Source organism: Lineus longissimus, chromosome 8, assembly GCF_910592395.1.
Source record: "Lineus longissimus chromosome 8, tnLinLong1.2, whole genome shotgun sequence".
NCBI lineage: Eukaryota > Metazoa > Nemertea > Pilidiophora > Heteronemertea > Lineidae > Lineus > Lineus longissimus.
Genome location: NC_088315.1, coordinates 13,980,203 through 14,001,597, shown reverse-complemented (window position 1 = coordinate 14,001,597; position 21,395 = coordinate 13,980,203). Strand labels below are relative to the sequence as shown.

The 21,395-nt window shown below is 40.7% G+C and overlaps 1 protein-coding gene across 2 annotated transcripts in view; it reads right to left on the bottom strand.

The window, feature by feature from the left end:
• The window catches only part of LOC135492604 (ionotropic receptor 25a-like), a 59,475-nt gene that overhangs the window by 4,015 nt on the left and 34,065 nt on the right, over window positions 1–21,395 (bottom strand). For both annotated transcript variants that reach the window (XM_064779154.1, XM_064779153.1), the window contains exons 2-13: window positions 13,353–13,468; window positions 12,264–12,419; window positions 9,875–10,126; window positions 8,860–9,038; window positions 6,765–6,947; window positions 6,357–6,524; window positions 5,209–5,418; window positions 4,472–4,666; window positions 3,035–3,371; window positions 2,327–2,544; window positions 1,327–1,688; window positions 346–550 (exon numbers count right to left, since the gene is read on the bottom strand). In XM_064779154.1, the coding sequence (XP_064635224.1) occupies window positions 346–550; window positions 1,327–1,688; window positions 2,327–2,544; window positions 3,035–3,371; window positions 4,472–4,666; window positions 5,209–5,418; window positions 6,357–6,524; window positions 6,765–6,947; window positions 8,860–9,038; window positions 9,875–10,126; window positions 12,264–12,419; window positions 13,353–13,437 (2,550 nt within the window). In that variant the 5' untranslated portion in view covers window positions 13,438–13,468. The remainder of the gene's footprint in view (window positions 1–345; window positions 551–1,326; window positions 1,689–2,326; window positions 2,545–3,034; window positions 3,372–4,471; window positions 4,667–5,208; window positions 5,419–6,356; window positions 6,525–6,764; window positions 6,948–8,859; window positions 9,039–9,874; window positions 10,127–12,263; window positions 12,420–13,352; window positions 13,469–21,395) is intronic.

The following is a 21,395-nucleotide window of genomic DNA, read 5'->3' as shown; positions in this document are numbered from 1 at the left end:
AGTCGTGGGTCTAAAACGACTATAGTCGTGGGTTGATTCATTTATGTCGTGGTATAATTCAGATTTAATGGTCACCATAATTCATGAAATGCGGGGTTCTGATTGGCTGTCTACTATTATGAATATAGTCGTGGTATAAATCTGATTTATCCCGACCCTTAATTCAGATATTTGTCCACTCCCGCCAGCCATAGCCGTGCCATGAACAACACCACATGCACTTCACTTAAAACTCACAAAAACGTACTGCACACAAAAATATTTGATGACGGAAGCCGTGCGTTTCACCAAACCTGTACGATGCCAAGAACATAGAAAATGTGCTAATGCGTACGGGATACTTACCTTCGCATGCCTATCCCATAGGATTTCAATGGCGAGTATCAAAAGGGCGAGACCAATCCCGATAGCCATGAAGATGAAGACACCACCAAGTGTGTCCATGGTTACACCCGTACTCGTGTCCTCAGACGGGCACTGGACTCGTCCATTGTCCCACCACTCAACCTTCAGCCTTTCCAAGATTCGATCTCGCTCTAGTACAAGAATTCTGAAAAGTGTAACATCAATGATGATGCCATGGCATCTCGTTTTAGGAGCACCATCGGCCGTCTTCTGACAGGCAATGACATCAATGACGTCATCACCAATATATATGAATACATATTGAATGAAGTTATCAAAATCTTGGCAGGGTCTATTTGGCAAGCCGCTCGCCGAACAGGCATCTTTTTTTGTACTGTTTGGAGAGCCGCTTGCCAAACAGCACTAAAAAGCCACCCTGTTCGGCCAGCCGGGCTTGCCAAACAGGTAATAAATCTACCCTGTTTGGCGAGCTGGAGACTTTACTTTGATATTAATGAGTTCGGCTCTCCATTCAGGACAAGAAAAAGTCGCTGTTTGGTAAGCCGGGCTTGCCAAGTAGTCACTTCCTAAAACTTTACGTTTAGGCTGGGTTTACGGTGTTCACATTGCTGCAAAATAGCTGCAGCGTACGGTCCGGTTCTTTTTGTACTTAGAGATATTAAAACAATATTTCATTGAAAATAATCCCCAGAAAATACGTTGATCCATCGTGTACCTTCAAATGAAAATATGCATGCACACTGATTCGGGGCACACGCTCATGAGAGTCCCGGGATCGGAGTTTCAAGGATTTTTCACAAGCACAGTGCATACATATAATGAACGTTTTGTGAGGTTGGAGTGCCTCGTGTTCTCAGGAAAACTGGTTTCCTTGCCAAAACAACCTTCCTATTATCCAGAGAACCATAAACCGGATAAATCATTTTGTGCGGTGTCTTTATATGAATCGTATCGACTTACATGTCATTGACCTGTTTGGTTAATGGCGAATTCTGCTGCAGGGCGATCCCATACGGTTTAGAGCTGAAGACGTCGCCAACCGCAGTAAGATCACAGCTCCTGTACACCTCATACTTCACCATTGGTGACTCATGGATATAGGCGTACATCTCATCGGTGGTGCTGTGGAACACACGTGCCATTCCCTCATTCGAGCTCTTGACGAATTTATATGATGACATAGCTTTCCATATGTCCGTGTAGTGTTCCCCTAAGGGATATTCCCACACTGCATACTTGGCAAGTTCTGAGGCTGAGGCACTCTGTTTAAGAGTCATGTCCTTCCAGAGTTCATAAAAGTTGCTTTCGATGGCTTTCATTCGCTGTTCAAAGAGAAAGGCGAAGACGGTTATTATCCAAATCCATTTGAACCCATTTTATTGGCTTTTACGATATTGCGAATAACTTGGCTGTCCTGTCATAAGCAGACACATGACCCTCTATTGCATGGAATTTCGTATTTTCTGCTACGAAAACGAAATCAAATGATGTGCAAAAGCTATTTCGAAAAAAATAGAAGAAAAAAATACCGGGCTTGAGGAAATAGGGACGGGGGTGCCGTCGGGATATGGAGCTTGCAAAATATAAACAGGAACCGAGAAGCATTTTTAAAATCCCGTTTCTCGATTCTCATATTTCCCAAGTCCCTTATACCTACTTATATTTTCCCGATCCCGGCATTATTTCTTCTATCCCAAAATTTCGATAGTTATTTTCGGGCGATCCCGGCGTACCGAAAAATATATACCACTCTCTTTCATGTAACACGAATAGAAATCGTCGTAAGCGATATTCTTACAGATGTCATAAACGAACTAGAAATTGCACTTAAACCTTGACCCTTCTTTTTTTTGGCCACCAGTTTTATTCACCCATAATAGGCCTTTGCGCCATGGAAGTGATGACAACACAATTATTTTTATGCATTACGGCGATCAAGATCAATAAAATAGGCGCCCACCTTGAAATATGTTTGCATCGACGATTCTTCAAGAGTGGAATACTTGATTGCGGTCTGGGCAGCCAATTCGTCCATCGACGACACTGATACTGTCAACCTAGAAACAGTGTTGAAGGCAGCCAGATTGGCAGTGTACATGGACATCATGATTGTACAAAAGAACCAGAAGCCCGCCACTAGAAGTCTCCCTGACGTGGCTCGTGGAGCAAAACCTTCGCCTGAAGAAAAAACAAAGAGGTTATACATTATTGGTACATCCTTTCGGTCAGTCGCAACCCACGGTGACCAGACCCCTTCAGCGATGGCCAAAATCACGTTTACCCATAATAATATTTCGCACACCACAGTTTTCATGATTTTAATGAAATATATTAATTGATCGACTGTCAAAAGTGTAGATTTGAGACTTCTGGGAACGACGGTTCGACTACTCGTTCTTGAATACGGCAAATAGGCCAATTTTCTCCAAACCTACATGTTTGTCAACGAGAACTCGCCACCCATCCATATACTAAAAACTCTAAAGACTCGTATCGGATAGTGGTACATGTAAGTCATGATACATGTACTTACCAATTGAATGAGGGCGCTAGTTAACTTGTAGGCTAACCAGCATTCTGGGTACGAATTCCCAAATCCTACATAAACGTCGTGAGGTTGGTTTCAATGTTGGGACATCGAATTTTAACATCTATTTCAACTCCTTACCTGCAAGGGTGTACGACCCGACAGCAAACCACATGCTTTCTTTTATGGTAAATTTTCTGCCCATGACCCCAGAGTCACCAGGCTTTCGGTTCTGGTAGCTATAGGGACTGAACTTGTCAAATAAGAACACCAGTATGCACATTGCCGTGAGGACTCCTCCAATACAGAGCCACACGTCGTAGTAGAAGACAGTCATGAACTTGAATAGGAACGTCAGGGTCGGAGGTTTCTTCATTAGGATCTGAAGGCCAGCAAAGTCATAGTAAGGGATGGTAAAGTCAACAAACTCTTCCCTCTCGGCCGTCATCGTGAGCGGGGCCACAATCATGTCAGCTCGCTGTCAATTGAAAAGGATTTGCGTTATGAGCAGTCTAACTCATTATTATTATTATTATGAAAACTTACTTCATGCGATATTTCACAAACTAATGCACCACATTCAATGTGGGGTTTTAACAAGGGTGAAGAACAGGAGAGAAAGGTCCTCAGATCATCGAATTTGCCCCCCCCCCCATTTGCGAGCTTGGGCGCATAATGGTTAAGCGCTTGAGTCACAAGTTAGCACCACACACGTTACGTAGGAAATTATGGCTGTGTTTTTTTCGCATGCCTTATATTACATTATGTGTCTAGTGTCCGATTTATTGAGGAGTTATCTTTGGAGAATGAAAGACAAACATATCACATTGCACATCCGTTTGTGTTCATTGAATTTTTTTGTGACTCATGTAAACACAGTTATAATGCAAGCAAATTTGCTGAATTGTGGTCTTCATAGTAGTTGGTACAATATTATCATGATCAAAGGACTTTATTTACAGTGAATTGGGAGTTTTTAAACTAAACTTCATGATCAGTTTTCAAAGAATTTGAACGAACGATGCAGATTACAAAATCATCTAAAATAATTCACCAGTCACCTGATTCCGATAAACTCGAATTGTTATGCGTTCACGCCAATAGTTTATAAGATTGCCACCAATTAACATTGATTAATCTGAAGGAGGTCCAAGAATACAAATGAAGCATAAAGCGTCGCGCTAAACAGCGATGATTTAGTCGCTGCGACCTGCGACGGAGCCGTGACATCATAACAATTACGGATGTAGAGCAAAGCTTTACATCCGTGTAACGAGTGATTGCAATTTAACCAATTAAAGCACAGTTGTGAATGTTGCCACGGCTCAGTCACAGGTCGCAGCGACTAAAATCGCTCAGTATGCGCCTAAGTTTTCTCCACTGTGTGTGGTAGAGAGTTCGTTTTGAACTGTAGTTTTAATCATAGTTCAGTCTACAGCTACGAATCCAGTGATGCGCAGTCCAGCATTTTAATAAAATGTGCAAATCATGCTCTCAGCACCAACGTACACCATTCAAAGTGACAAAGGGCCGTTCATATCACATCGTGTATCGTGCAGCATTTCAATATATCCTTACCCCTGCAATCAGTTCCCCAATCATTCCATTCCAGGTTCCATCCGGTTGGAGGGCACCATAAAATCCATCAGGGGGTGCGGAGATGTCGAAGTCAAAGTTCATTCTGGATGCAATGTTTTTGAGGACATCGATACTGTAGCCGCTATAGATAGTGGTATCATTTGGATGATTTGTCATGATCACGAATGGGGGTTCCTAGAGGTAAATAAAGCACTGTGGATACTAGTATGTACAGCCAGCATTTCTTCTTCATTTCACAAAAGCTGCCGCTCTGATTTTTTGTGATTTCGCACGGGCATAGCTTGTTTTGCGAGCAGTGCGATTGTTTCGTAAAATGTAGTTTAGCACCACTTTGTTCACTCAAAACAGACGCATATGACCTGCACGGAAGTTATCAAACTGGACTGATCTGTGACAGCATAGAAGTAACGTTTCGGCGTAATGAAGAGTCAAATGATATCCTCTTTATATGTACACCCATAGCAAGCTCCCAGTGCCAAAATTAAGTGAAAATACCTTGAATAAATCTGATTCTCTCTCACTTACGTCAACTGGCCTGATTTTCTCCTAAGAGGAAATGGTGGGTGGCTTAAAGGGGACCGACATCCTGGCCTATCCAGCGGCCATCACGTAGATAATTCATCCGGTTATGATGATACCGGTAATTGAGATTAGTGTTTCTACAGGCCTACAACTGGTCTAACCAACACGACTCCAAAGCCCAGTAAAAAGCTTACCACAGTAGTCATGACCCGCAACTTTGCTTTGTTTTGATAAAGAAATGAGAGAGGTGTCGAGAGCGTCAGTTTAGAAACTGGATCCCATGTCCCCGCCGTACTTGATGTGCTTCCGGTAGACTTCACTTGGACATTTTCGACGTCAAATTGTACATATCCATTTGTTCCAGAGTTAAAGTCGACTAATCCGAGGACTGACGCAAAGCTTCCCTAGAAAAAGTGAAATACATGAACCCACGTACATGGAAAAGTATGATATCAAGAGGCCATATAGTATATCGTCCGAAAAAATCGCATGCGAAAATCTTGATTTAAATATTATGAAAGATATCCATTTTTCGCATAATGTAAATTACGAACAATTTAGCCAACTTTTGCCCAGTTGGTCATGCTGGTGTAACTGTTAGCAAGATTAATAAATCACGACTTTTAACCTGATTTTTGTCAGTTTTCAAGTTTTCATGATCGATTCCTAAAGGTTAACTTTGACCTGACCATGATTAATGACTTTTGAATTACTTGATTAATACTTGCATTTTGAATATGAATTGTGAGGGATTTCTACATGTAATTAATAAGCATGTATGTTTTGCAACACTGTAGTGTGGCATAATTTAGGCAAATGACAAAAATTCTTTGACTGGACATTGACTTTGACTGTATGGACGGATTTCCCTCAGCAGCACGTCTATGTTGATGTACTTCCATTTATTCGCGCGAGTATTACCTATACGCGTAAAATTCCTTAAATTATCAAAATAAAAATGCACCTACACAATAAATGCGGTGTTTAAGCAGAGAACATTTAAAAACTACCGAAGTCGAAAATTCCGATAAGAATCTTATAGGATTCTAACTTAAGATCTTACTCTAGTGTTCATCTACACTACGAGGTTCTTGTCAGGTTCTTAGTTCATATCGTAACTAAGATTCTTCCAAGAATCTTGTGGTAATGGTACACCTACACGAAACTGAATAAAACCTTAATTCAGAATCTTATATGATTTTGTCAAGATTGTTGACTTGGGAACTTTACACATACACAGTGTCCAAGAACGATGCAAGTCTTAGACACTCTTTCAGCTTATTGCCTTATAAGTGTAAAAAATAACGATCATTGAATAGTCGTGTAACGCAAACTGGTCTACCTTCTTGAGTTCGTCTCTGTAGATGTTGAAACGAACAGGATCGACTATACTTGTAGCCTGGTAACATTTAAGTGATGGATCTCCAGTAGTCCACGTGCCCGCCGTGATCATTTTGTTGATGGTTTGACTCATGACTTTAACCGCCTCATAGGAATATATAGCATCAAGCTAAAGAAAGAAGAATACGGCAAAGTTATCAAAACTCTTTCATGAACATTCACCGGTGTTGGACTCTATACTCTGTACTCTGTACTGGTTCACTGAACGAGCAGTCATTCTGCATGTGTGACTGCTTTTTAACGTTCTTCACCATGTTCTCGGCGTTGTCACAATGGTATTTAAGATTTAAATCGACGTATATTTGAAAATAAGTCAAGGAAGAACGTATTTAAATAGAGGCCTAGTTACCTTTCGATGGTCGTTTGGTACGCCTGTCAGCCCAGTGATAGCCGCCACAGTCGAATAATCTGTTATTGAATGGTGGATATGGACAACGTTCCCGGCAGAACACTTGCTACAAGACAAACTCTCTAGGTCTCGTGATACTATGAACCAACGATACAACGAACTCATCATCGAAAGATCGGAAGCCTTGAAAAGTGAACAATTTACTGTAACGAGTTGACAGCACCTTCAGCAGGAAGGTGCTAGTTTAAACACCAGCTGAAGCTATTCTTGGGTACAAGATATACGCAATGTAATTGAGAGAGTACATGTAGATGCTATAATACAAGTACATTGTATTTACCACTAGGGAAGATATCAAGGGAATATATACCTACAACACCAAATTCGGTACAGGCCAACATAGAATGGGTTTACAACTCTCAACGTTTAAGGTGCTTCAACACCAAGTGAACTGAATAACATGTGTCTGGTCCCGGTGTAAAAGAAATGCAAGTCCCCGGAATCTAAGTCCGGTTATTTTGTTAAAGTGAATAGAGTCGCCGAGTTCCTTTGTTGAAGATTATGTAGCTAACCCTAACCAAACCATAAACCACATTCGTTGACAATACACAGCTATTGTATGGGGTCCTGCATTCCTAGGACGTCTATTCCTTTTACACCGGTACCAACCGGAAAGTCTACATTTTGGCTAGTTATTAGATTTTGTAATGAGTTATCGGCTTTTAAGATTTCTATGTGATTAAAAGCTCAGTGGTCGTGTTTAACCATACATAAGTTAGACCATGGCTGACAGTCCTAATCCGTTCTCTTGTTTCAGTGACAAATTTAAGGGCATAATTTGCGTTGTGCTAGATCCGGTTCAATTCTATTGATCGGTTCTATTCCAGGGTGGTTGCGGATCAGAGACTGCCAATAGGACTGTTTTTTCTTGTTCTGAAATGTCACTTCTATGCAGTATAATCCAGAACCAAGAGAAAGGCGTGGTTGTTTGACACGAAACGTTATCAATTAGTAGCCTCCAATGTAGTTTTTAGCTCCATCATCAGTCCACGTTTCAGAATAAATGGCCTGTTGTGACCGGTTGAACAACATGTGATGTAGCAACTTTGGACACAAGATATATTAGCGCCAGTGTCAATGTATTGAGTATTTTGGTGTCACCAGCAATAGCATTCCGCGATGATGAGGTCTTTGCAGCTGCTGCCCTCTATTTCCCCATCGCTGAATTACAGGCAAAGTTACAGACAAACATGCGGTTTCGTAATGGATTCAGGCTTTCTAACTAGGGCAGTTAGATTCAATCTGGCACATGTCCGAGTGTTGGAAATACTACATAATTGTTCTGAATATTTCTCTCTCTGACTCTATGGTATCATTCATGCTAAAAACAATGCAGGGTCAAAGATAATTGACTTTGAAATAAGCTCAAATGCGTAGAAATAAGTGTCGATGTCCGACTGTCACGTGACTAAAACGTCATAAATATCTTATGCAAATGACCTTGTGATCTATAAATAGTAACTTCGCGGAATGCTATTAAACTTATGACGTTAAATGGAGACTAACAGGCAGGAGCCACGTAGGCGAGATTACTAAGTCGCCAACAGGGGTGTCTCCTATGTCACAGAACGTAGACACTGTTCAGGCTTGTACGAGGAATATATCAATCACTTGATTAATTAAAACAACAAAGTCCCGAACTGTGCACATCATTCACCTGAGGACAACCAACGAAACCTCCTACACTTTTAAAATTAAATAGCAAAAAAACTATCTAATTGTATTTTTTTACTACTCTGGTAGTTGCTATTGCACCGACTGTGAAAGAAGTAGTTTTAACTATCAACATAATAATTCTTAACCATTTTAATGGTAGTTTTCACTTCTATTTTTAGTTTGAACAGCTAATTTATGGTTAGGTTTTACTAATTTCACAGGTGGTGCAAAAGGAACGACCAAACTAGCTGTTTTTACCAAAGTCTTGCAAAGACTCTGTTTTTACCAATAAATTTTGAGAGTGTAGCGCCTGCCGATAGTCCCCCCCCCCGATTTGCAACAAACCCATTATGAAAACCATACATTTTCTCTTGGTTACCTTTGACAGGATTTCGTCCACAGTGTCCTTATTGGCCATGATAATGTAATCGTTTGCAGTGGTTTCTGTCATAACCCTCTCCAGCAGCGTTGAGATGTCGGCCGGCTTAGATGGAATCTTGTAGAGATACATGTCCGGACTTTGGGCTGAATCTTCTGCTGGTAATAGGACGTTACCTCCTGTAACGAAAGTTATATCATTCACTGTAACTAGTCTTCCGGGGACCATTTACTGTCCTAGGTGAGTTACTTACTAAAAAGTGCGTGATGATTTAATTGTGTATGAGGATAATGACCGAAATTTCTATTGGAACAATTTCTAGATATTTTTGTTAAAATGTCATGGACAGGTGCTAAAATGTGTAAGTAGGTGTCAATGACCATCGTCAAAGGGCGGACGCCCCTTGGCACGATCAGATCTAAGCATATCGAACAATATTCGAAGAACATGGCGCCTTGATTATGATGATCATTATTTAACAGATTCATTTGTGTATTTTCATTGGCCAGACCCACGAAACTGAGTTGTCTCGTCCTCGAGAAACTGCGGTAAAGTTGCAGGAAATCAACAGATCTTCCAAGGCATGTGGGTCCATTAAACAATTATCAGTACAATCATACTTATTTCGCTGCAAATGGCAAGCGATTCTGACAAAGTATAAAGTATCGTTTAGATACTGCAGAGGCTCAAAGTTTCAGATAAAAGAGAATTGTTTATTAATAACTGCTTCTTTTTTTGTGAAATGACCGAAAATTCGAGTGACATTTTCTAGTAAAAAAGTCTATAAGAAGTAAATACTATGATATACGTCTTAGTCATGTTAGTAATGCATGAAGGTGCCGAAATACTCGGGAAGAGGTGGCTACACCCACCTCCCAGAAAAGTACATTTTATTCAATGAAAATAACGTAGCCTACATGTATAAGAGCATATCATGAATTATTCATCAGCCACAGTTACTATCATCTCTTTTCTTGTCAATTAGATAATTGATTTGGTTGCCATTTTTGCTTACCGAAAGAGTCGTCATGCATGATGATTATGCTGTCCCTGGTTGCATTCTGAGAGAGTGCAACCGCAGCCGCTACTTGCATATATACGTCATCCGGAGGGCGGATAGATGGCGCATCGGTCGTGTAACAACGGCGGCCACTAATTGATATGAAGGGTGTATCCAAATATTGTGCCAGATTGGCCAAAATGCATGAATTCCCATTAGCTGTAGCGTCCACAACCCCTGACCAGTTAAAGTTGGCAGTAGAACAAACTGAAGGTAGAGGTAAAAACATAATCACATGTATCGGGTGACAAGAACTAATCCAAGTCCGAAAATCCTGACAATGATTGTGTTCTTAGTTAATCATCTTCAGTTTGTGTATAATCTGGATGTATCGGGTGGCAAAAAACCTGGAACACATTTTATCAGGCCATAAATTTTAGATTTTAGACCTTTACACATTTTATGTGTGGTATGAAGGAGTTAATTGGAGCATGTGGTAACATTTTCATATAAATATCAAGAGACATTGCAAAAACTAACTGCAGAAATCTTCCAATGAGGTGTCAAAATCTGCAGTGCCAGAGCCAAGCAATTATCGTGGTGCCAGATTAATTCCTGGTTGCAGTCGTCTCTGTCCAAATAATGATTAAATTTTTTAACAGGATGGGGCTCCATTTCGCACAAGTCATGCTACCCAGGCACATCAGGAACAAATATTAAATATCCCCTCACTTTATTCGGAAGGGGGATCTAGTTGCCACCGCAGAGCCCTGATCTTAATCCAATGGACTATACAATGTTTGACTCCTCATCGGAAAAGGTGTGAAAAAGCCGTGCAGAAAAACTCCCAGAAAATGAACTTAAAGAAAAGATCCGTGAGAAATGGGATGAAAGCTCTGTATTGATGAATGCAGGAAAGCCATTATAATCATTTGAACAGAGGCTGCGGGCTGTAGCTGAACGGAATGGAGGTCGTATTGAACATCTGTTTTTTAAAGTGAGTGATTATTCCAGCATTACTTTTCTAAACAGGCTATTTTCATTTTGTTGCCATACAGAGGATGGGATATGATTTTTTTTCCACATACTGGAATTGACCCTGTTATAAGCCCTACCAAACGTTATTAACTCGATCAGTGTAAAATACTGTAGAAGTTATAAAAGGTAAAGTGTGTTCCAGTTTCTTTTGAGCCACCCGGTATGATAGTTTCATGATTCTTGTAAGATTCTTAGTTAAAGGAAACTGCCCGGGAAAAAAAGGGGAGTTTTGCACGGCCAGGTCAAAACCTTAGGCGGGAATAAGGTTTCATTGATAAATATAAGGAGTTCAAGGCCCCCAAATCACTTGTAAGGTTCAATAGATACTGGCCTTTCATTGGTTTACCGTTTGCGTATCATTTACATACTCTCATCTTGAAAAATATGACAATATTTACGATCACGTTATTGATTTTTGCAACATTTTCGGTAACGCGCCCCTTGCGGATCTGTAAGGTACCATTCGGATGCTTGAAAAATGCCTCGTCTCGTCGATTCGCTCGCGGATAAACGCATCAGGTTGACTGCAGCAACTTTTAATTGTTGGAGACAGAGAAGGAAGGAATATGATTATCAGTTTGATGAAAACTTTGCAAAGTTTCTTCTTGGGACTCGAAATCCATACTACTATTCTCTCCATTTTCCATTTTCTCCTCTCTCCAACTCACTACTATCGCTATTGACTGCGTAACATGCACTAACATTCTTTCGCTATCATTGCTAACTTCATTTACAAGAACACTGGCCTCTTTGTAGCCGATTATGTAACCCATAGTGGAAACACCTGACAGCGCCGCCCGGCATGATCCACGTGCTACTGGAATATTTATAACCTGTAGTAAATAAGGTTGTAAAAATATGCAAATGAGATGCCGTATATGGAAACCATGACGTCACTAAGCAGTTCTTATTTCTGCTACGGGTGGCGCTGTTGCTTGCTTCAACCTCTTTTTAAAGAAAGATCTTTACGAAGAATCTGACAAGAATCTCGTACCGAATATTCATGCGCATGTACACGAAACTGAATGAGATCTTAACCAAGAATTTTATGGATTTTTGACCTGAGATCGTACTTTTACAGCTTATTATTGTAATATAAAGAAGAAAAAAGTTTAGTTTTTAGACAGGCTTTCACATTTTATACCAACTGTATGAAAATATGGCCTTCACGTTTTTGCCTCGCTTCACGTCAAGCGATGTTAACATGTATACTGTAACGTAATTTTCTAATTCGGTTCAGAAAGCGCCTACAACCATGGGCAGATTAGTTCGATAGAAAGGTCAATGATATGCTTAGATGCCCCGTTTCCGCGTCATTTTCTTTTTTCATATTGTATGTGGTTCATAACTACATGCAATTTATTACCTTTTTCTGTGACTGTGTAAAGGTCAGAGGAAGTAATTTCCACGTAATCTGCAGTGAGTGTAAAGGAAAAAAGAATCGACTCATCTCCATTAATGTCCACCATGGCCTTGTCAACGGATAACTTGACATCTGGTCGATTTTCATCCGTCACAACCACTGGAAAAGCAAGTGAACTAATCTAATAGTTGTAAGTTTAACGAATGATGTTAATATTTGTTTCGATTGCAGAAAAAGCAGTCTGCAAAACTTTCTTTTTCACATATTTTAAGCAGAATGACCATGCGGGTCAAACATAAAGCCCCCGCCACCATTTCTCACCTTTTGTCGCAGACCAGCGCAAACAGAACGAGGCAATGCAAAAATATTATATACCTTTTATTTTGAATAACTCCCACAATGACAAAAGTAGTAAATTCATCAATTTATACAATTTCGGCCACATGTAAATTAGATCAATACGTTTTGTTTTCAGTTTGTAATGTCTATCCGATCTTATAATTTGTGTTAATTAGTTCTATTTTACATCAAAACAACCATGCATATGTGAATTAGGGGTTGAATGGTGCCCGACGACGGCACTCGATCAATTCAACTACTTCGGCTGCTGAAGTGTCGAGGAATATAAATGCCAATTGCGCAATATCATATGATATATTATGCAGGTAATGAGATCTGGAAACAAGAAATATCTATTTCCGCTGCATGTAGCACAGTTTTGGTAAATATGCGATCGATATTTCATTCCCTCATGCCGACTTGCCGGTGAACATCCTTAAAAGTCTCCTCCTTTCACGGTAGCTGTACGTGGTGTGAAAGATGGATACGCACACCGGCGGTAGATGGACAAGGGATTTTTAAAACTAAAGTACATGTTTATAACCCTTTCTGTGTCAACTAATATCCGATTCTGACGACCTTTCTGAGAAGAATCATTCGGCTTCACGAAGGCTTTTCATGAAAGACGAACGATTCTATTGGAAATACATGTAGCTACATGTACCATGTTCGGCCTAGGCATTTAAACACATTGAAAAATAAACTGACCAAGGAAGTTTTCAATAATTGTTTAACTAAACTGCCTATACTCACGGAACTTCATTTCAGTCTTTGCAAGTGCAAAACCTATATAATATAAGGTTATCGCAAGCACTACAAAGTATTCGGGAGGCTTCATGGCGAAGGAGGATGTCAACCAGCCTGCACTCCTGCAAAATATAGGGTTGGATATGACTGTTTGCATCTTCCTTAGAAGTCAGATGTTTAACGAAAGAGTTGAAGCTAACTGGTCGGATACAACCTCTGGAGTTAGGCCGTAGCAAACGTGGGTTTGCAAAGATAATTCGACCAAATTGTTTAATGTAGCTTTAAAATTAGCCAACGCCAACATATCTCTTGAATATTTTCAAAATATTATTTATTATTTCAAAATATTTTCAAAACTTGCGGGCGCAAAAAGAAAAAGCAATCATATTATGAGGGTATTGGAAAACTATGGCTTACAAAACTATGGATTGGACTGGGAAAGTCTGTACTGACAGTCATCGCTCTCCACCGCATGTGTGCTGTCAGCATTATGATGTCCGAGTGGAAATTGGGAGCTGAGAACATGTGCTTATATTGGTAGTTGGGGAGTGGGTCCTTGGGTAACTTGGCATGCAGTAGAAGGGTCACCAACTGTGAGGTGTAGGTCCTTGGCAAGGCACTTTGTAGAAAGGTTACGAAATGTGAGGTGTGGGTCAGCCTTTGGCTAGACAAGGAACAAGAACAAGAAGGTGTGTTAAAAGTTATAAAAGAACAGGGGAGGGGGCTAGTCACTCGGTCACTCGTTTACTAGAATGCCTTTAAATGATGCACATCCAACGCACGGCTAGTTTACCCATGCAGCACCCTGCCATTCTGATTGGATCCCCTTCGGAGGAAGATTCTGCCACTTTTTCTGGCTCCATGATGCTCCTGTTTCATCAACTTTGAGAACCAACTTTGGAAAATGAGCTGGGTCAGGGCACCAGTTCATTAATTCCAGGCGGTGGAGAGTGATGACTGTCAGTCCAGACTTTCCCAGTCTAATCTATAGTTTTCCAATACCCGTTTATAGTGCCAGTGACTAAAGTGATCAGTGACACTTTACATTGTACCGAGCAAAGATATAGGTTTTTAAGTGACCCTGAAGACATGGGTGCTGGTCAGTGTCCGCAAGCTGTTTGGCAGTCGGTTCCACAGCTTTGGAGCGACGCAAGAAAAGGCTCCGTCTCCAAAGGACACCAAACTAGCCCTTGGCTGGTCAAAAAGCAAATGTTCCCGTATATACAGTGGCGCCGTCCCCATGACACACTTGTGGCACAGGAAAATAATTTTAAATTCATTGTGTTCCTTGACGCGCAACCTTTGTAAACTGTTTAAGACCGGTGTAAAAGAAATGCAAGTCCCCCTGGAATCTAAGTCCGGTCCTTTTGTTGAAGTGAATAGAGTCGCCGAGTTCCTTTGTTGAAGATTATGTAGCTAACCCTAACCAAACCATTAACCACATTCGTTGACAATACACAGCTATTGTATGGGGTCCTGCATTCCTAGGACGTCCATTCCTTTTACACCGGCGAAATGTGATCCAACCTGCCGACACCACTGAATTTTGCCTGTGCAACATACGTCAATCATCCAAAAAAAAACAAACAATGATCACGTCGTCACTCTAGGGGAAACAACAGATTCAGTCACGTAACAATAATATCATGCTTAGTTCCATTTCAACTTCTATTTTTTGGAGCAACGGAACATGCGATATATATCTTCCCGGTAAAAAGGCAGTGTCAAGCCATAGATAATGAAGTTTAAGCTGAAATTACACAGACTGATAAAGCTACCGAATCCCGCAGCTTTTACCAGTAGATTCATAAATTGTGGCGTCGAGTTTGAGTTTGCCATAATAACGTAAAGTAACCAAAGAAAAGCACTTGGCGTCATGAGCACGATGTATGTTGTGGAAACGACCATGAGACTCAACCAAACCTTCGTATCAGATGTTCCCTTATGCGATGGCATTGCCTGGGACGTTGAACGTTTACGCGAACCTTGGAAAATTCCGACGAGAATGGCGATGTTGGCCACAATAATGACGAGGCATGGTATATAGAAATACAAAACCCAATCTACCTGTGACAGAACCAATTGCATTGTGGCGCCACCTATATAGTAGCATATTGTCATGCCGTGATCGAAATAAATATTTTGTAACATTGGCCGGTGAAGACTAGTCAGAGCTGATGTGACGAACAGTACTGCGATGACAGTTACACGTTTACGTGATGTGATGTGGACTCTTTTTAATGGACACCAAACAACTATTACACGCTCTATCGAGTATGCCGCAATTAGCCATGAAGACATGCATCCAGCTATCATGAGGAGGTAATTAGATAATTTGCATGATAACGTGGAGATTCTCATGATGTCAACTGGCGTGTAGTCAACAATGAATTGCATTCCCTGCTGGGGCCACACTAAGATCATATTCCCCAATAAATATGCCGAATCTGAGATAGCCAAGCAGCTTAAATACTGTACACTGGCATCTCGCCTCTTCCTACAGCGTACGAACACAGTGAGAGAGAGTCCGTTACCGAAAAGTCCTAGAAAAACGATGATAATTGTGACGTAGCTTTGGGCGAATTCTAGTATTTGGTCCAGCAGAGTAAGTGATTTTCTTTGATAAATTTCTGTGATGTGGTTTGAAGACATCCTCATGTTTTTTATCCAACATTTTGGTTCATTTTGTGATATTCCAAAGTGCTGCTAGTTCGTTCACACTTAAAAAACAAGGATCTCCTGAATCCTGAATAAAATATTAAGCGACCTGCCAACGAGTGTTGTTTGTCGCTGGAACCTGAAACAATTATCACGGTGTTGAACAAAAAAGATGCTAGTCTAATGGTTAAACCCATGGTCACTTGTATCTGGCGTTTAAACTGGAAATGCTTTAAACTGTAAGACCACACGAGGGTAGATAGTAGTCCGTACATGAAATGACTCGCATGGGCCAACAGACTAACGCCTCCAACTAAATATGAACTAACAACCAAATTGCCTACAGTGATTTTAGCTGTTGACCAGTAGTACATGTTATGGTAGAAGTAGAAGTAGTAGTAGTAGTAGTAGTAGTAGTAGTAGTAGAAGTAGCTGTTGACCTGCCTCTTAAATGTGACTCCGTCAGCTGAATGATGTTCGAACTTGTATAAAACTATTCTAAGAGTCGCTAAATAAAACGATTTTTTTTCAGTGTATGAGACCGAAATAAATGGTTTTGTTCTCTGCTGTTTTGAATATGATGAACATGCATGACATTAATCAAATCAAATCAATCAAATGAGGATGTTTAGAGAGGGTATTGGAAAACTATGGATTACAAAACTTGATTGGACTGGGAAAGTCTGGACTGATAGTCATCGCTCTCCACCGCCTTTGTGCTGTCAACATTACAGCATGCATTACAGCATGCATTTGTATGCAATCTATTTCAAGCTGAAGTTAATCGGCTATTACTCACTCATAAACGACATCGCTGTACACACAATCATGACAATGGTTACAACAGCGTGATGCCACTGAATATCTCTATCAGCGATCTGATATCTCGGCAAGTGTAGCGTTTTAGGATACAAGTGAATATGTTTTGTGTTGTCTAGAGAAGATTAAAAGGGCAAACCCTATGAAGTTATTTTGAAATCCAGCTCATATTAGCAGAGACAAGACCACAATTGATTTTCCAAGCCATTTCCAGTTATTTAAAATGCCCGCCATCAAAGAATGCGTCAGGTAGTGAAACTGAAATTCGGATATGATATACGTGTTAGTCTTGCGAGTAACTGGTGCGATGGAAATTGGTGATTGACCACGGAAATTTTTTTTAAAATTGACAAGTTTGACACAAGTGGACATTTTTACCCATTTCGGCCATTTTCACTCCAAATTTGAACCACCCCCCCTATGGCCAGGTTGTCAAAATTCAAAATTATTTTTTTTACCAAACAATTTATTTATATCTGTAGACTTGCCACAGCAAATATTTTTTCAACCTATGAATATTCATTAGTGGTCTTGTCTCAATGAAGAGGGATAATCTTGAGATATCAATGAAATATGCCTTTTCCCAAGCATTTGAGATGTCTTGACTAACATAACCAAGTTTCATCAAAAATGAACTTGATTTGAGCGAGCTATTAACGTTTTAAAATGTTGTCCGATACGGACAACCTACCTTATATTTCGTCTTCAAATTGTTTACAGACTGTCTTCAAGTTAAGCTCATTAACTCGTAGAATTCTTAATCGAATGGTACCGAATCTTCGACAAATCACCAGTGGTCTACAGTCAATCTGAAATAGGAATTTGAAACAATTTTAATTCATGACAAATATTCAAAAATTTCAATTTTTTGGAAAAAAGTTGTCTTTTTAAAGGATGTTCCAAGGTTGTGACAGTCGTATCATGCTGAAAATGTCAAAATTTCAAATCGAACAATATTAACTTTGTCTGAAATTTGAAAAACAACAAATATATGATGCATTATAAGCATGGAAAGCTTGTTAGTAAGGTGTGAAATGAGAAAAAGATTAACCCATATGTTATCTCCTTGTCTGTCACATCCAAGTCTGACACTTCCACAACAGCAACCATTGTCATTGCTATTGTCCTATCAACATCCACCCTTTTGTAATCTCTTGTCCTTTCTTGTGTATTTTCAGTCTGTTGAAGGAAGCATCCCGAAATAGACATCTCCTAGGAGTACGATTTTAAGCAAAGAGAGACAAGTTACGAAAAGACAAGACAAGATGAGGACAAAGGCGAGGAGATTGATAGGAAAACGGGGTCCGAGGTGCCCTAGGGCATCGAATGCAGCAATGAGAACAATGTTCAAGAGCGGACACGTGCGGAGTGGAGGTGTCGAGGTGGTGAGCGACGACGAACGAGAAGTAGGCCTACAACCCGCATGGAGACGACTCACGCCCCAGGAGTACGGACAGGTCACAACGATGGGACACGACGGCAAAAGACACATACCGGATATCAATAACCGTACTGCCAAGAATGTCAACTTACTACGGCTGAACATGAAAGAAGACACTGATGATGAGATGGAGATACCAGATGAGACCATGGAGCATGATCACGAGAGTTTCGTTGTTCAGACAACCAAACTGATGGATGTGCTCAACGACGTTAACAGGGCCCATAGCGAATATCACGTGAACTGTCAGCCGATATTCAAATATGGAGAGGTACGTAAGCAGGGGGTGTGTTGTTCAGTCACTGTTGTGTGTAAAAACTGTGGTTTTTATTCGAAATTGTATAAACTTTTTGAGGACATAGACACTGGCAAGCGCGGACGAAAAGCCGCTCTTCCAAATGTTGCATTACAGATTGCGTTGCAGGACACAATGATTGGCAACGAGAGTATGAGTTACATACTGAGCATGATGGGAATCCCGCCCCCCTGTAGGAGTATCATGCAAAAGCAGGCAAATAAGGTTGGTGATGAAACAGTTAAAATGAATGTGGCCGATATGGCAGACATACGAGAGAACTTGAAAAGGATACTGCGCCTAAGAAATCAGGACGACACAGGAATCAATGTCCAAGCTGATGGACGCTATAATAGTTTACACCTCACTTCGAGGAACAAGATGGGCCGTTGTGCGAGCACAATGACTGGATTATGTGTTGAAAATGTGACAGATGAACACAAAATCATTGACATTGAGGTTAAAACAAAACTCTGCTGGATAGGGGCTGCAATGCGGGCGAAAGGTTTTGAAGTTAAATGTGGTGCCACTGGCACAAACGTTGATGAACGACACTCGAAGTGCACGGCTAACTTTCCTGAAGCAGATGCATTCAGAGAATATGATCTTGGGGTTGCATTTGCCGAGACTTTTGAGAAACAGGGCCTACATGTAGAACATTTGACTACAGATGGTGATTCCAGTTCATTCAAAGGGTTAACTGATGCAACAAAAAAGCTCTTCGGCGGCTTGTTCACGGTGAAGCATCAACTTGACTCTATACATTTGCATCAAGCCCAGACGCGTGCAGGACATAGAGCTGAATTCAGTAAAGGTATGTTCCCGGGACGTACTGCTGAGGAGAGAACACTGTTAAAAACAACGTTTCTGAATGATCTTAGGGTAAGGTCATCCAAGATTTTGCAATCTCTATTCAAGCGCTGCAACGGTGATCTCGACAGGATCATGGGATACCTGTATGACACTGTTGCCTGTGTTGTGAACTGTTATGGTGGTGACTGCACTGGTTGTCCACAGAACGAATTCTCACTGTGCTCAGGCACAACTGGTTCTTGGTGGCACAAATCAACACGATGGTCATCTTACGGTGAGATTCCCAAGTTTAAAATGACAGTGATTGACAAGAACTTGGTACATCTCGTTTTGGAGGTATGCCTTAGTAAAGGAGCGTTGCGACAGCTGAGTCTTGGCGTGACAACCCAGGGGGTTGAGTCCAAGAATCGAGGTCTGTCGGCCAGCGATCCTAAGATTGTGACCAGGAGCAGGAACTCAACCCCTCGTATCCATTCAGCAGCCCACAGAATGAACCATAACATAGCCGAGAGCGGGCGACGGAAACTAAAGTGGTTCAACATCGAAGTCGATACTTGTTGCCGCCCAATGAAAGCGCTGGACAGAATTGCAATGAACAGGCAGTACACAGTCAGGTACCAACGGAGTGCTAGACACCAGAAGTTAGCTGGTGTTTTGAAAAACATCAGGGCAACAGATTACTTCAAGAAAAAGAAAAACAAAACCAGGGGTGGTGACTACAAGAAACATGTGATGATAACAATGCCGGACTTGCGAAGGAAGGCTGTCAAGAAGGCTGTTGCACGACGAGACAGACCGCCTGTACCAGAGTGGAAATGTCTCGACCCAAACAGCAGAAACTACGACCACTCCTACTTTCGGCGATCCTTCAAGATCCAACCAGCCACCAAGACATCCAAGAGGTTGCCATCGCGGTAAGAAAACTTTCAAATGTCAATTCAATATAATGATATTTTCTTTCAACTTCAACATATAGCTTACCAGGAAAAATGCATTTAGGGCGGTTGCCATGGCCTGCACAGACTTTCTTGGCATTGCACCTTTTTCTACTTTGATTGACCCTTCCTCTTTCTATTGTCAAGTGCTCGACTTTCACGCACAGAGGATTATGACAAAGATGACTTATATGATAACCTGCGCCAGTTTTGAATTTCAATTCATCATGGTCACACAAAAACATTGCCCGGTGTGCCGTCATTGTGACCGGCTTATCCAAAAAACTTACTTTAACAAACCCGTATGTTACCCCCCTCTTTTTTTGTTTAGCCCCCTCCCAATTCAAACAAAAACCATTACTTTTTGTCTTTGCTAATATTCTCGCTCGTAATTCAGATACTTTTCTCTTGAATTCACCTGCTGAAATAAAAAAATTAATGAAAGCTTGGTACCCTGCCACCCAGCGTGCTCTGTGCCCGACACCTCCCAAAATGAAAATAACATGCAAAACAATCAACACTTTCATTACTATTCACAATTGATGATTGTTATGAAACATATCTAGCCCAAAAAAGTAGAAAAATTTGAAATTATTTGAAATTTTTTGAAAATTTCAATTTTTGGCATTTTCACTTAAAAGCCCTGTAGGACAGGGGGGGGGGGGTTAAATTTGAGAATTTTCTTTTTTTCCACATTTTCCAATTTCAATGATATGTCCACACATTCTCAACACATTTCAGCCAATTCAAACGGTTTTTGTGGATTTCAGAGCTCATTTACTATTTTTGACCTGTAACCCAAAACCCTCTAAATAGAGACAAGACCACAATTGATTTTCCAAGCCATTTCCAGTTATTTAAAATGCCCGCCATCAAAGAATGCGTCAGGTAGTGAAACTGAAATTCGGATATGATATACGTGTTAGTCTTGCGAGTAACTGGTGCGATGGAAATTGGTGATTGACCACGGAAATTTTTTTTAAAATTGACAAGTTTGACACAAGTGGACATTTTTACCCATTTCGGCCATTTTCACTCCAAATTTGAACCACCCCCCTATGGCCAGGTTGTCAAAATTCAAAATTATT